General features: G+C 33.9%; 1 protein-coding gene across 4 annotated transcripts in view; it reads left to right on the top strand.

Annotated features, from left to right (window-relative positions):
• Positions 1–17,252, top strand: part of LOC132204761 (adenylate cyclase type 5) — a 102,994-nt gene that overhangs the window by 68,016 nt on the left and 17,726 nt on the right. For all 4 annotated transcript variants that reach the window (XM_059633508.1, XM_059633506.1, XM_059633512.1 and 1 more), the window contains exons 8-11: positions 1,785–1,906; positions 2,128–2,220; positions 2,914–3,060; positions 4,401–4,559. In XM_059633508.1, coding sequence (XP_059489491.1) covers positions 1,785–1,906; positions 2,128–2,220; positions 2,914–3,060; positions 4,401–4,559 — 521 coding nt within the window. The remainder of the gene's footprint in view (positions 1–1,784; positions 1,907–2,127; positions 2,221–2,913; positions 3,061–4,400; positions 4,560–17,252) is intronic.

Genomic DNA, 17,252 nt, shown 5'->3' on the forward strand with positions numbered 1-17,252 from the left:
TAAACACAAACAAACACGTACATGAGTCGACTGACAAATGAAACTCTTTGATGCAAACGATGTGTGTCCGCGTCGACAGAGAGGAAAACGACTCAAACTTCTAAAAAAAATTGTAGTTTCACCGTTAAATTATTTAAAATGTCTGTAGAGATAAAAATTTAACGTTATTTATTTACCAAAGGTCAAGAGTTAAAAGTGACCATTTCCATGCAATTTTTGAACTGATTTACTTCACAATCGGTTGCAATGTCTGATTCCGGTTTGCTAAAATGTTAATCTCTGGATGTTTTGGTCGGATATTTTAAGAATCTGATTTGTTAAAGAAATGCATATCCGTTGATTTTATTATCCTTAATTAATTTAAAACCTCTTTAAATTAAATTGTGAACTCACAATAGGAGGAAAGACATAAGAGGCGAAATTTCTGCAGTGGTTATCAATATAGATTTTTTTTCAGCATTTAATTATAAAAGCATGAAAATCTTCTCATTATCAGATCTTTTTTGATGCTATGTTGCGTATCATTTGCTTCGTTTTATAGTAATTAATAATTTATAAAAAAAAAGAGCAAATTTAGCTCCAGAGAAAGTTTCAGCTTATTACACGCCTTAAGGAAATAATATAAAAAAGTCAAATAAATCAGAAAATCGTTATTTTTTTTGTCAACTCTAATTTAGAAAAATATTCAGTGCTGTGTCAATATCTTCAATTTTAAATTCTGTTTTCTTTTTACTGATTGTGAGAAAAATAGAAATCGTGTTCCTTCCAAGGACGAACTCGCCCACTTTCAATATAATCGAACGCCTCGGCGATCCATACGTATAGAGGGTTGCAAAATTAATCAAGACAGACTCTGCGTTTCAATTAAGTCTGCATTTGAAATTGTGGTGGAGAGTCGACGGTGCTGATTAATCGGAAGGAAGGAAACGTGCCCCTGTTTGATGTTGCACTGACGCGAGAGAAACTGAAGAAGAGAGCAAAAGCAGTGCAAAGAAAAGGGCCCAAGGCTGTTTACACGCTTAACTTGATTCGCGCTGCATCCGATCTGATAAATTTTTTGCTCGACATTTCATTGCACTAATTAGAGCCTCAAGATGCTCTCTTTACAAAACGTCCTTGCAAGAAAAAAAAGAAACTGTCGCAGCTAGTTTATACCTGCAACCCTCGTAACAGACAAAATCAATAAAATGTTTCAAAAAATTGCTGAATAAATTTATTTCATATCGAATTATTTAAAATTAGGTTGATTTATTGGCAAAAATAAAGTTTGTAAACGGCAGATTTTTTGAAAATTTTGGTTTAAAATAAATATTTTCTCTTAAAATGCCAAAAATTCAATAAAAAATAAATAATTGGGTGCAAAATCACATAATTTTGGTAATCTTTCTGAAAATAAAAAATGAATGCAGTAATTTTTTAAGTCCATTTGACTTTCAAAACTGTTTGTAAAAATGGCTATTTTAGGATCAAAAAGAGACGATTCAGAAAAAAATTATTCAAAACCAAAAACGAAATCGATCTACAACATTTTTTGCAATCCAAGTCACAACCAAAATATATTCAAACATAAAAAAACCTGAACATGTGATTGATGGGATTTAAACCTGCTTTGAATTTGTCACTTTTTGCACATTTTCACGTGCCTCGACATTCTTGTCTCTCTCTCTATATTACGCCGAGAGCTTCAACGAGAGATCAAAGCCCTTTCTGGCTTGTGCATCTGTTTTAAACATTTCTCTCGTCGTATACGTATATGACACTTTTTATTTTTTGGATTCAACCAGGAGAGGCTTCTGCTGTCGGTGCTGCCGCGTCACGTAGCCATGGAGATGAAAGCAGACTTCGCCGGAAAACCCACCGACTCCATGTTCCACAAAATCTACATCCAGCGGCACGAGAACGTCAGGTGAGCGCGAAATTCCACATAAATAACACTTTCCAAAATAGAATCTCTCGTTCTCATTCATATATTCAAATATGCAAATCGACAAACACGGAAATATAAAATTATATTTGATATTGATCTGCGAAAAATTCATTCGGCTGTGCTGATTGTTGATAATTTTGTCGAAATGTGATTTTCAATAAAGACCGAGTTAACCTGCGCACTCAACAATTTGATTTCAGCATTTTATTCGCAGACATTTGCGGATTCACGAGTCTCTCTGACCAATGCACGGCTGAGGAGTTGGTGTGTTTGCTCAATGAGCTTTTTGCCAGGTAATGATAATTTCTATACATAATTTTGGAATGACTGAAATGAGAAAAGACCCTTTTAAATAAATCTACTTAATTAAAAAAAAAATATATTATAAAAAAAGTTAATAATAAAAACTCCTAAATTAAGTTATAACGTAATGGCATTAATTAAGGAACATTAATTAGAACAAATTTTGATTATATTTATTTATTTTACTCTATTTAATTGTGTCTCAAGCTCATAAATAAATATCTGCAATTTAAATATTACTTTTATATAAAATAAGTAAAACTTTATAAAATTATAATAATTTATATTATTACATTTAAGTGAATCTTAGTTTGTTTTTAGAAAATTAATGATTTTAAGTATTATTATTTTAAAATATTCTTATTGAATATTGAATACTAATCTCATTTTTAACGAGTAATTAAAACTATATAAACTTTTGACAAAAAGATGCCAAAGGTCAATCTTTCATAATTTAAAATGGATTAAATTGAATGAACCTTATTTTTCCATTTTTTTTTTAATTTAGCCCAAATTTTGTCTTCAAATTTCAAAAAACGTAACAAGTTTGCTGTCACAAGCAAGCGCCGAATAATTTCCTCCCCTTTGTTACGTGCCAAGCCTTTCATGTGTTTGTGTGTCTAAATATTGATTGGCATTATCTGCGGACAAACCACTAAATGTGTCAACAACACTCGTGACAGATTTGACAGATTGGCTGCCGAACATCATTGTCTGCGGATCAAACTGCTCGGCGATTGCTACTATTGTGTCAGCGGCCTGCCCGAGCCACGACCAGACCACGCGCAGTGCTGCGTCGAGATGGGTCTTGACATGATCGACGCCATAGCGTGAGTTCCAACAGTTTTTACATCTCATTGTCTTTACGAAAAACTTTCAAAAATAATTTGATTATAATCAAAATTGAAGAAAATTTTGGCATTACTTTTTTTTTCAAATTTTAAAGTCTATTTTAAAAAAAAATTCATTATTTTACTAAAAAAAAAATCCTTGCACTGAACCCTGACCACTGAATTAAGTTTTTTTAACAAACTTAACCAAATTACTTTGGTTTTACCATCAATTCTAGATATAATTTCAGATGAAATCTGCTGAAAATATTACTAAAAAGTGTAAAACGATTTTAATTTTCATACTCAAATTAAATTAAATTTAAAACACAATTTTTTTTTACTTTCGTTTAAAAGGTTGAAAATTAAATTGAAAAAGATGTCGTTTTTTCTAATATTTTAAGAATCTTTCAAATCCATGAAAAATTAAAAATTTCACCCCTTTTTTCCCTTTTTTCTGAATATTCTAAAAAATTCATCTACTGTCGGATGTTGATTCTCATTTGTATGGAGCCGCATTGTGCAAAAAGTTGTTTGGGTGCGCGGCCGTGACCGAGCACACAGCAGACGGAACTTCTTTTCCTTTTCTTTCGGTCCTTTTTGCACGCGTGGTCTTCTGGCTGACTTGAGAGTTTATTTTAATGACTTTGCTCTTTTTGCTCACCACTGTCTGCTCGCTCACGCCAGTTTAGCCCCGAGCAACGAAATTTCTTTTAAAAATTCAGCTGTCGGATCAAGTTAAAAATTTAATTTGCTCTGCCGGAAAAGTGGCTGACGCGTTTATATAATCCCCAAAATCCCTCGTCAGAAGCCTAATTACAGTGAATTTTTTTCATCTCAGTCTCTGGGTCTCAGCAATTTTAACAAAATGGGCTTGAAAATTTATCAAAAATATACACAATTTTGATGTTAGCTAATTTCAATGTTGGTTTTTATGGAATTTGCAAAAAAATTATACTGTCTTTGATCATCTTAGAAAGTTATTGTGAAGATTAATTCGTAAGTGGAAGTTTATTGAAATTTAAATTTTTTCTTGATGAGAAATTCAAAATTTGATAATTAATCATCTAAGTTTTGAGTATTTATTTTTTTAAGAAAAACGCATTATTTTCAATAATTTTGTAATATTTTTTTAAATTATAAAATTTCCAAAATTTTGGCAATGCCAATCTTTTTAAAATTTAATTTCTTGATAAAGAATTTAATATAATTTTATGCAACGCAGACTCCTCGGTGTCAAAAGTTTTGTTATTGATTCAATTATTTATATTAAGAATAAGAATAGATTTTTATTTCTTGAGACAACTCTGGACTTTCACGTTTCACTTTTTATTTTGCAGGCTGGTGCGCGATGTCACCGGGGTCAATGTAAACATGCGTGTCGGCATCCACTCGGGCCGCGTGCACTGCGGGGTGCTGGGCCTGCGAAAATGGCAATTCGATGTCTGGTCTAATGATGTCACCCTCGCCAACCACATGGAGAGCGGCGGCATTCCGGGGTGAGTACCCATTGTACTGCGCAACAATTTGCAAATTTCGCGAAATATGAGGAGAGGAAGAAGGGCCAAAAAATCCACTCAACCGCTGACATTGTTACGCAAAAGCAGCGAGGCCTTTTTCTTGTCGGGGTGGTTGTCTTAAATTTCCTATAAACTCTAATTTAAAAAAATTTCTACTTGAAAAAATTCATGCCAACTAATGTTAATTTAAAAAATTTATATTCTGCTCTAAGCTATGTTCTTCAAAAAATTAAAGTGCATAGTAAAAATAATTTTTTAGAAGTTAATTCCTCGAACTAGTATCTTCTAATCTGTTCTAATTTTCTTAAAATTTTAAAAAAGAAATCGTAAAATGTAGCTGAAAATCTATTTTTAAAAACTTCTAGTTCGTCCACGACTAGAGGATTCTGCACTTTGCAAAAATGAAAATAGTCCTTGGTTTAAATTAGATTACCTAATTCATCAGCGACTTAATGCTTTATGTATATGAATATGTATTCCAAATTCTAAATATATATATAGTTTTAGTACCTGTACTAACATAAATAAGGAGCAGGTTCTACGAAAATATCTACACCTTCGGCAACTGGTGGCTGTAACAAAAGTCGAGAATTTTGAAAAATCTTTCATCATTGATATTTAGTTACATTTTCATGGATCATTTAACGACAAATGATCTAGACGAGGCAGCAGTCCGCTATTATTCAAATCGATTAATCAACGACAATGCTCATTAGTCGTAACGTAAACGTAAATGAATCAACAAGCTCTTTATCCGGTAAAATCGCTTTAAACGTGTTTTTCTGGATAATATACCCATGCGACTGAGTAAACGTCAAAATGCTTGAGCAATCATTCAGTGTTTATTGAAATTCGTGGCAACTTTCACGAAAAAGTAAACTTGAACCTATTTTCTGGACTATGGCATTTTATGGTAAAATTTATCGACCACACGCAATTGACGTAAATTTTAACGGTAAAAGGCTTCCAAAAATATGAGAAACCTAGATTATTAAAAAAATCAACAACTTATTACTTAGTTCCAGGAGTATTTGATGCATGCACAATCCCTTAATGCCAGTTATCGGCTTAAATGTATAACTAAATCATACTTGTGTTTTTCTTCAGCTTTCCAATTCTCATCAAGAGCGGTCTTCAGAGAATGCTTTATGTATATGTATTCCAAAAATTCAAAATATATATAGTGTTAGTACCGGTACTTTTAAAATAAATCAGGAGCAGGTTCTACACAAATATCTAGACCTGCAGCAAGGGCGGCTGTGACAAAAGTCGAGAATTTTGAAAAATCGTTCAACATTGATATTTAGCTACATTTTCATGGATCATTTAACGACAAATGATCTAGACGAGGCAGCAGTCCGCTATTATTCAAATCGATTAATCAACGACAATGCTCATTAGTCGTAACGTAAACGTAAATGAATCAACAAGCTCTTTATCCGGTAAAATCGCTTTAAACGTGTTTCTCTGGATAATATACCCATGCGACTGAGTAAACGTCAAAATGCTTGAGCAATCATTCAGTGTTTATTGAAATTCGTGGCAACTTTCACGAAAAAGTAAACTTGAACCTATTTTCTGGACTATGGCATTTTATGGTAAAATTTATCGACCACACGCAATTGACGTAAATTTTAACGGTAAAAGGCTTCCAAAAATATGAGAAACCTAGATTTTTAAAAAAATCAACAACTTATTACTCAGTTCCAGGAGTATTTGATGCGTGCACAATCCCTTAATGCCAGTTATCGGCTTAAATGTATAGCTAAATCATACTTGTGTTTTTCTTCAGCTTTCCAATTCTCATCAAGAGCGGTCTTCAGAGAATGCTTTATGTATATGTATTCCAAAAATTCAAAATATATATAGTGTTAGTACCGGTACTTTTAAAATAAATCAGGAGCAGGTTCTACACAAATATCTAGACCTGCAGCAAGGGCGGCTGTGACAAAAGTCGAGAATTTTGAAAAATCGTTCAACATTGATATTTAGCTACATTTTCATGGATCATTTAACGACAAATGATCTAGACGAGGCAGCAGTCCGCTATTATTCAAATCGATTAATCAACGACAATGCTCATTAGTCGTAACGTAAACGTAAATGAATCAACAAGCTCTTTATCCGGTAAAATCGCTTTAAACGTGTTTCTCTGGATAATATACCCATGCGACTGAGTAAACGTCAAAATGCTTGAGCAATCATTCAGTGTTTATTGAAATTCGTGGCAACTTTCACGAAAAAGTAAACTTGAACCTATTTTCTGGACTATGGCATTTTATGGTAAAATTTACCGACCACACGCAATTGACGTAAATTTTAACGGTAAAAGGCTTCCAAAAATATGAGAAACCTAGATTTTTAAAAAAATCAACAACTTATTCCTTAGTTCCAGGAGTATTTGATGCATGCACAATCCCTTAATGCCAGTTATCGGCTTAAATGTATTACTAAATCTTACTTGTGTTTTTCTTCAGCTTTCCAATTCTCATCAAGTGCGGTCTTCAGAGAATGCTTTATGTATATGTATTCCAAAAATTCAAAATATATATAGTGTTAGTACCGGTACTTTTAAAATAAATCAGGAGCAGGTTCTACACAATTATCTAGACCTGCAGCAAGGGCGGCTGTGACAAAAGTCGAGAATTTTGAAAAATCGTTCAACATTGATATTTAGCTACATTTTCATGGATCATTTAACGACAAATGATCTAGACGAGGCAGCAGTCCGCTATTATTCAAATCGATTAATCAACGACAATGCTCATTAGTCGTAACGTAAACGTAAATGAATCAACAAGCTCTTTATCCGGTAAAATCGCTTTAAACGTGTTTCTCTGGATAATATACCCATGCGACTGAGTAAACGTCAAAATGCTTGAGCAATCATTCAGTGTTTATTGAAATTCGTGGCAACTTTCACGAAAAAGTAAACTTGAACCTATTTTCTGGACTATGGCATTTTATGGTAAAATTTACCGACCACACGCAATTGACGTAAATTTTAACGGTAAAAGGCTTCCAAAAATATGAGAAACCTAGATTTTTAAAAAAATCAACAACTTAATCCTTAGTTCCAGGAGTATTTGATGCATGCACAATCCCTTAATGCCAGTTATCGGCTTAAATGTATTACTAAATCTTACTTGTGTTTTTCTTCAGCTTTCCAATTCTCATCAAGTGCGGTCTTCAGAGAATGCTTTATGTATATGTATTCCAAAAATTCAAAATATATATAGTGTTAGTACCGGTACTTTTAAAATAAATCAGGAGCAGGTTCTACACAAATATCTAGACCTGCAGCAAGGGCGGCTGTGACAAAAGTCGAGAATTTTGAAAAATCGTTCAACATTGATATTTAGCTACATTTTCATGGATCATTTAACGACAAATGATCTAGACGAGGCAGCAGTCCGCTATTATTCAAATCGATTAATCAACGACAATGCTCATTAGTCGTAACGTAAACGTAAATGAATCAACAAGCTCTTTATCCGGTAAAATCGCTTTAAACGTGTTTCTCTGGATAATATACCCATGCGACTGAGTAAACGTCAAAATGCTTGAGCAATCATTCAGTGTTTATTGAAATTCGTGGCAACTTTCACGAAAAAGTAAACTTGAACCTATTTTCTGGACTATGGCATTTTATGGTAAAATTTACCGACCACACGCAATTGACGTAAATTTTAACGGTAAAAGGCTTCCAAAAATATGAGAAACCTAGATTTTTAAAAAAATCAACAACTTATTCCTTAGTTCCAGGAGTATTTGATGCATGCACAATCCCTTAATGCCAGTTATCGGCTTAAATGTATTACTAAATCTTACTTGTGTTTTTCTTCAGCTTTCCAATTCTCATCAAGTGCGGTCTTCAGAGAATGCTTTATGTATATGTATTCCAAAAATTCAAAATATATATAGTGTTAGTACCGGTACTTTTAAAATAAATCAGGAGCAGGTTCTACACAATTATCTAGACCTGCAGCAAGGGCGGCTGTGACAAAAGTCGAGAATTTTGAAAAATCGTTCAACATTGATATTTAGCTACATTTTCATGGATCATTTAACGACAAATGATCTAGACGAGGCAGCAGTCCGCTATTATTCAAATCGATTAATCAACGACAATGCTCATTAGTCGTAACGTAAACGTAAATGAATCAACAAGCTCTTTATCCGGTAAAATCGCTTTAAACGTGTTTCTCTGGATAATATACCCATGCGACTGAGTAAACGTCAAAATGCTTGAGCAATCATTCAGTGTTTATTGAAATTCGTGGCAACTTTCACGAAAAAGTAAACTTGAACCTATTTTCTGGACTATGGCATTTTATGGTAAAATTTACCGACCACACGCAATTGACGTAAATTTTAACGGTAAAAGGCTTCCAAAAATATGAGAAACCTAGATTTTTAAAAAAATCAACAACTTAATCCTTAGTTCCAGGAGTATTTGATGCATGCACAATCCCTTAATGCCAGTTATCGGCTTAAATGTATTACTAAATCTTACTTGTGTTTTTCTTCAGCTTTCCAATTCTCATCAAGTGCGGTCTTCAGAGAATGCTTTATGTATATGTATTCCAAAAATTCAAAATATATATAGTGTTAGTACCGGTACTTTTAAAATAAATCAGGAGCAGGTTCTACACAAATATCTAGACCTGCAGCAAGGGCGGCTGTGACAAAAGTCGAGAATTTTGAAAAATCGTTCAACATTGATATTTAGCTACATTTTCATGGATCATTTAACGACAAATGATCTAGACGAGGCAGCAGTCCGCTATTATTCAAATCGATTAATCAACGACAATGCTCATTAGTCGTAACGTAAACGTAAATGAATCAACAAGCTCTTTATCCGGTAAAATCGCTTTAAACGTGTTTCTCTGGATAATATACCCATGCGACTGAGTAAACGTCAAAATGCTTGAGCAATCATTCAGTGTTTATTGAAATTCGTGGCAACTTTCACGAAAAAGTAAACTTGAACCTATTTTCTGGACTATGGCATTTTATGGTAAAATTTACCGACCACACGCAATTGACGTAAATTTTAACGGTAAAAGGCTTCCAAAAATATGAGAAACCTAGATTTTTAAAAAAATCAACAACTTATTACTCAGTTCCAGGAGTATTTGATGCGTGCACAATCCCTTAATGCCAGTTATCGGCTTAAATGTATAGCTAAATCATACTTGTGTTTTTCTTCAGCTTTCCAATTCTCATCAAGAGCGGTCTTCAGAGAATGCTTTATGTATATGTATTCCAAAAATTCAAAATATATATAGTGTTAGTACCGGTACTTTTAAAATAAATAAGGAGCAGGTTCTACACAAATATCTAGACCTGCAGCAACTGGCGGCTGTGACAAAAGTCGAGAATTTTGAAAAATCGCTCAACATTGATATTTGGCTACATTTTCATGGATCATTTAACGACAAATGATCTAGACGAGGCAGCAGTGCGCTATTATTCAAATCGATTAATCAACGACAATGCTCATTAGTCGTAACGTAAACGTAAATGAATCAACAAGCTCTTTATCCGGTAAAATCGCTTTAAACGTGTTTCTCTGGATAATATACCCATGCGACTGAGTAAACGTCAAAATGCTTGAGCAATCATTCAGTGTTTATTGAAATTCGTGGCAACTTTCACGAAAAAGTAAACTTGAACCTATTTTCTGGACTATGGCATTTTATGGTAAAATTTACCGACCACACGCAATTGACGTAAATTTTAACGGTAAAAGGCTTCCAAAAATATGAGAAACCTAGATTATTAAAAAAATCAACAACTTATTCCTTAGTTCCAGGAGTATTTGATGCATGCACAATCCCTTAATGCCAGTTATCGGCTTAAATGTATTACTAAATCTTACTTGTGTTTTTCTTCAGCTTTCCAATTCTCATCAAGTGCGGTCTTCAGAGAATGCTTTATGTATATGTATTCCAAAAATTCAAAATATATATAGTGTTAGTACCGGTACTTTTAAAATAAATCAGGAGCAGGTTCTACACAAATATCTAGACCTTCAGCAAGGGCGGCTGTGACAAAAGTCGAGAATTTTGAAAAATCGTTCAACATTGATATTTAGCTACATTTTCATGGATCATTTAACGACAAATGATCTAGACGAGGCAGCAGTCCGCTATTATTCAAATCGATTAATCAACGACAATGCTCATTAGTCGTAAAGTAAACGTAAATGAATCAACAAGCTCTTTATCCGGTAAAATCGCTTTAAACGTGTTTCTCTGGATAATATACCCATGCGACTGAGTAAACGTCAAAATGCTTGAGCAATCATTCAGTGTTTATTGAAATTCGTGGCAACTTTCACGAAAAAGTAAACTTGAACCTATTTTCTGGACTATGGCATTTTATGGTAAAATTTATCGACCACACGCAATTGACGTAAATTTTAACGGTAAAAGGCTTCCAAAAATATGAGAAACCTAGATTTTTAAAAAAATCAACAACTTATTACTCAGTTCCAGGAGTATTTGATGCGTGCACAATCCCTTAATGCCAGTTATCGGCTTAAATGTATAGCTAAATCATACTTGTGTTTTTCTTCAGCTTTCCAATTCTCATCAAGAGCGGTCTTCAGAGAATGCTTTATGTATATGTATTCCAAAAATTCAAAATATATATAGTGTTAGTACCGGTACTTTTAAAATAAATCAGGAGCAGGTTCTACACAAATATCTAGACCTGCAGCAAGGGCGGCTGTGACAAAAGTCGAGAATTTTGAAAAATCGTTCAACATTGATATTTAGCTACATTTTCATGGATCATTTAACGACAAATGATCTAGACGAGGCAGCAGTCCGCTATTATTCAAATCGATTAATCAACGACAATGCTCATTAGTCGTAACGTAAACGTAAATGAATCAACAAGCTCTTTATCCGGTAAAATCGCTTTAAACGTGTTTCTCTGGATAATATACCCATGCGACTGAGTAAACGTCAAAATGCTTGAGCAATCATTCAGTGTTTATTGAAATTCGTGGCAACTTTCACGAAAAAGTAAACTTGAACCTATTTTCTGGACTATGGCATTTTATGGTAAAATTTACCGACCACACGCAATTGACGTAAATTTTAACGGTAAAAGGCTTCCAAAAATATGAGAAACCTAGATTTTTAAAAAAATCAACAACTTATTCCTTAGTTCCAGGAGTATTTGATGCATGCACAATCCCTTAATGCCAGTTATCGGCTTAAATGTATTACTAAATCTTACTTGTGTTTTTCTTCAGCTTTCCAATTCTCATCAAGTGCGGTCTTCAGAGAATGCTTTATGTATATGTATTCCAAAAATTCAAAATATATATAGTGTTAGTACCGGTACTTTTAAAATAAATCAGGAGCAGGTTCTACACAATTATCTAGACCTGCAGCAAGGGCGGCTGTGACAAAAGTCGAGAATTTTGAAAAATCGTTCAACATTGATATTTAGCTACATTTTCATGGATCATTTAACGACAAATGATCTAGACGAGGCAGCAGTCCGCTATTATTCAAATCGATTAATCAACGACAATGCTCATTAGTCGTAACGTAAACGTAAATGAATCAACAAGCTCTTTATCCGGTAAAATCGCTTTAAACGTGTTTCTCTGGATAATATACCCATGCGACTGAGTAAACGTCAAAATGCTTGAGCAATCATTCAGTGTTTATTGAAATTCGTGGCAACTTTCACGAAAAAGTAAACTTGAACCTATTTTCTGGACTATGGCATTTTATGGTAAAATTTACCGACCACACGCAATTGACGTAAATTTTAACGGTAAAAGGCTTCCAAAAATATGAGAAACCTAGATTTTTAAAAAAATCAACAACTTAATCCTTAGTTCCAGGAGTATTTGATGCATGCACAATCCCTTAATGCCAGTTATCGGCTTAAATGTATTACTAAATCTTACTTGTGTTTTTCTTCAGCTTTCCAATTCTCATCAAGTGCGGTCTTCAGAGAATGCTTTATGTATATGTATTCCAAAAATTCAAAATATATATAGTGTTAGTACCGGTACTTTTAAAATAAATCAGGAGCAGGTTCTACACAAATATCTAGACCTGCAGCAAGGGCGGCTGTGACAAAAGTCGAGAATTTTGAAAAATCGTTCAACATTGATATTTAGCTACATTTTCATGGATCATTTAACGACAAATGATCTAGACGAGGCAGCAGTCCGCTATTATTCAAATCGATTAATCAACGACAATGCTCATTAGTCGTAACGTAAACGTAAATGAATCAACAAGCTCTTTATCCGGTAAAATCGCTTTAAACGTGTTTCTCTGGATAATATACCCATGCGACTGAGTAAACGTCAAAATGCTTGAGCAATCATTCAGTGTTTATTGAAATTCGTGGCAACTTTCACGAAAAATGAAACTTGAACCTATTTTCTGGACTATGGCATTTTATGGTAAAATTTACCGACCACACGCAATTGACGTAAATTTTAACGGTAAAAGGCTTCCAAAAATATGAGAAACCTAGATTTTTAAAAAAATCAACAACTTATTACTTAGTTCCAGGAGTATTTGATGCATGCACAATCCCTTAATGCCAGTTATCGGCTTAAATGTATAACTAAATCATACTTGTGTTTTTCTTCAGCTTTCCAATTCTCATCAAGAGCGGTCTTCAGAGAATGCTTTATGTATATGTATTCCAAAAATTCAAAATATATATAGTGTTAGTACCGGTACTTTTAAAATAAATCAGGAGCAGGTTCTACACAAATATCTAGACCTGCAGCAAGGGCGGCTGTGACAAAAGTCGAGAATTTTGAAAAATCGTTCAACATTGATATTTAGCTACATTTTCATGGATCATTTAACGACAAATGATCTAGACGAGGCAGCAGTCCGCTATTATTCAAATCGATTAATCAACGACAATGCTCATTAGTCGTAACGTAAACGTAAATGAATCAACAAGCTCTTTATCCGGTAAAATCGCTTTAAACGTGTTTCTCTGGATAATATACCCATGCGACTGAGTAAACGTCAAAATGCTTGAGCAATCATTCAGTGTTTATTGAAATTCGTGGCAACTTTCACGAAAAAGTAAACTTGAACCTATTTTCTGGACTATGGCATTTTATGGTAAAATTTACCGACCACACGCAATTGACGTAAATTTTAACGGTAAAAGGCTTCCAAAAATATGAGAAACCTAGATTTTTAAAAAAATCAACAACTTATTACTCAGTTCCAGGAGTATTTGATGCGTGCACAATCCCTTAATGCCAGTTATCGGCTTAAATGTATAGCTAAATCATACTTGTGTTTTTCTTCAGCTTTCCAATTCTCATCAAGAGCGGTCTTCAGAGAATGCTTTATGTATATGTATTCCAAAAATTCAAAATATATATAGTGTTAGTACCGGTACTTTTAAAATAAATAAGGAGCAGGTTCTACACAAATATCTAGACCTGCAGCAACTGGCGGCTGTGACAAAAGTCGAGAATTTTGAAAAATCGCTCAACATTGATATTTAGCTACATTTTCATGGATCATTTAACGACAAATGATCTAGACGAGGCAGCAGTCCGCTATTATTCAAATCGATTAATCAACGACAATGCTCATTAGTCGTTACGTAAACGTAAATGAATCAACAAGCTCTTTATCCGGTAAAATCGCTTTAAACGTGTTTCTCTGGATAATATACCCATGCGACTGAGTAAACGTCAAAATGCTTGAGCAATCATTCAGTGTTTATTGAAATTCGTGGCAACTTTCACGAAAAAGTAAACTTGAACCTATTTTCTGGACTATGGCATTTTATGGTAAAATTTACCGACCACACGCAAATTACGTAAATTTTAACGGTAAAAGGGTTCCAAAAATATGAGAAACCTAGATTTTTAAAAAAATCAACAACCTATTACTTAGTTCCAGGAGTATTTGATGCATGCACAATCCCTTAATGCCAGTAATCGGCTTAAATGTATAACTAAATCATACTTGTGTTTTTCTTCAGCTTTCCAATTCTCATCAAGAGCGGTCTTCAGAGAATGCTTTATGTATATGTATTCCAAAAATTCAAAATATATATAGTGTTAGTACCGGTACTTTTAAAATAAATAAGGAGCAGGTTCTACACAAATATCTAGACCTGCAGCAACTGGCGGCTGTGACAAAAGTCGAGAATTTTGAAAAATCGCTCAACATTGATATTTGGCTACATTTTCATGGATCATTTAACGACAAATGATCTAGACGAGGCAGCAGTGCGCTATTATTCAAATCGATTAATCAACGACAATGCTCATTAGTCGTAACGTAAACGTAAATGAATCAACAAGCTCTTTATCCGGTAAAATCGCTTTAAACGTGTTTCTCTGGATAATATACCCATGCGACTGAGTAAACGTCAAAATGCTTGAGCAATCATTCAGTGTTTATTGAAATTCGTGGCAACTTTCACGAAAAAGTAAACTTGAACCTATTTTCTGGACTATGGCATTTTATGGTAAAATTTACCGACCACACGCAATTGACGTAAATTTTAACGGTAAAAGGCTTCCAAAAATATGAGAAACCTAGATTATTAAAAAAATCAACAACTTATTCCTTAGTTCCAGGAGTATTTGATGCATGCACAATCCCTTAATGCCAGTTATCGGCTTAAATGTATTACTAAATCTTACTTGTGTTTTTCTTCAGCTTTCCAATTCTCATCAAGTGCGGTCTTCAGAGAATGCTTTATGTATATGTATTCCAAAAATTCAAAATATATATAGTGTTAGTACCGGTACTTTTAAAATAAATCAGGAGCAGGTTCTACACAAATATCTAGACCTTCAGCAAGGGCGGCTGTGACAAAAGTCGAGAATTTTGAAAAATCGTTCAACATTGATATTTAGCTACATTTTCATGGATCATTTAACGACAAATGATCTAGACGAGGCAGCAGTCCGCTATTATTCAAATCGATTAATCAACGACAATGCTCATTAGTCGTAACGTAAACGTAAATGAATCAACAAGCTCTTTATCCGGTAAAATCGCTTTAAACGTGTTTCTCTGGATAATATACCCATGCGACTGAGTAAACGTCAAAATGCTTGAGCAATCATTCAGTGTTTATTGAAATTCGTGGCAACTTTCACGAAAAAGTAAACTTGAACCTATTTTCTGGACTATGGCATTTTATGGTAAAATTTACCGACCACACGCAATTGACGTAAATTTTAACGGTAAAAGGCTTCCAAAAATATGAGAAACCTAGATTTTTAAAAAAATCAACAACTTATTCCTTAGTTCCAGGAGTATTTGATGCATGCACAATCCCTTAATGCCAGTTATCGGCTTAAATGTATTACTAAATCTTACTTGTGTTTTTCTTCAGCTTTCCAATTCTCATCAAGTGCGGTCTTCAGAGAATGCTTTATGTATATGTATTCCAAAAATTCAAAATATATATAGTGTTAGTACCGGTACTTTTAAAATAAATCAGGAGCAGGTTCTACACAAATATCTAGACCTGCAGCAAGGGCGGCTGTGACAAAAGTCGAGAATTTTGAAAAATCGTTCAACATTGATATTTAGCTACATTTTCATGGATCATTTAACGACAAATGATCTAGACGAGGCAGCAGTCCGCTATTATTCAAATCGATTAATCAACGACAATGCTCATTAGTCGTAACGTAAACGTAAATGAATCAACAAGCTCTTTATCCGGTAAAATCGCTTTAAACGTGTTTCTCTGGATAATATACCCATGCGACTGAGTAAACGTCAAAATGCTTGAGCAATCATTCAGTGTTTATTGAAATTCGTGGCAACTTTCACGAAAAAGTAAACTTGAACCTATTTTCTGGACTATGGCATTTTATGGTAAAATTTACCGACCACACGCAATTGACGTAAATTTTAACGGTAAAAGGCTTCCAAAAATATGAGAAACCTAGATTTTTAAAAAAATCAACAACTTATTACTCAGTTCCAGGAGTATTTGATGCGTGCACAATCCCTTAATGCCAGTTATCGGCTTAAATGTATAGCTAAATCATACTTGTGTTTTTCTTCAGCTTTCCAATTCTCATCAAGAGCGGTCTTCAGAGAATGCTTTATGTATATGTATTCCAAAAATTCAAAATATATATAGTGTTAGTACCGGTACTTTTAAAATAAATCAGGAGCAGGTTCTACACAATTATCTAGACCTGCAGCAAGGGCGGCTGTGACAAAAGTCGAGAATTTTGAAAAATCGTTCAACATTGATATTTAGCTACATTTTCATGGATCATTTAACGACAAATGATCTAGACGAGGCAGCAGTCCGCTATTATTCAAATCGATTAATCAACGACAATGCTCATTAGTCGTAACGTAAACGTAAATGAATCAACAAGCTCTTTATCCGGTAAAATCGCTTTAAACGTGTTTCTCTGGATAATATACCCATGCGACTGAGTAAACGTCAAAATGCTTGAGCAATCATTCAGTGTTTATTGAAATTCGTGGCAACTTTCACGAAAAAGTAAACTTGAACCTATTTTCTGGACTATGGCATTTTATGGTAAAATTTACCGACCACACGCAATTGACGTAAATTTTAACGGTAAAAGGCTTCCAAAAATATGAGAAACCTAGATTTTTAAAAAAATCAACAACTTATTCCTTAGTTCCA

This window comes from Neocloeon triangulifer, unplaced genomic scaffold (genome assembly GCF_031216515.1).
Source record: "Neocloeon triangulifer isolate White Clay Creek 2 clone unplaced genomic scaffold, ASM3121651v1 ptg000022l, whole genome shotgun sequence".
NCBI lineage: Eukaryota > Metazoa > Arthropoda > Insecta > Ephemeroptera > Baetidae > Neocloeon > Neocloeon triangulifer.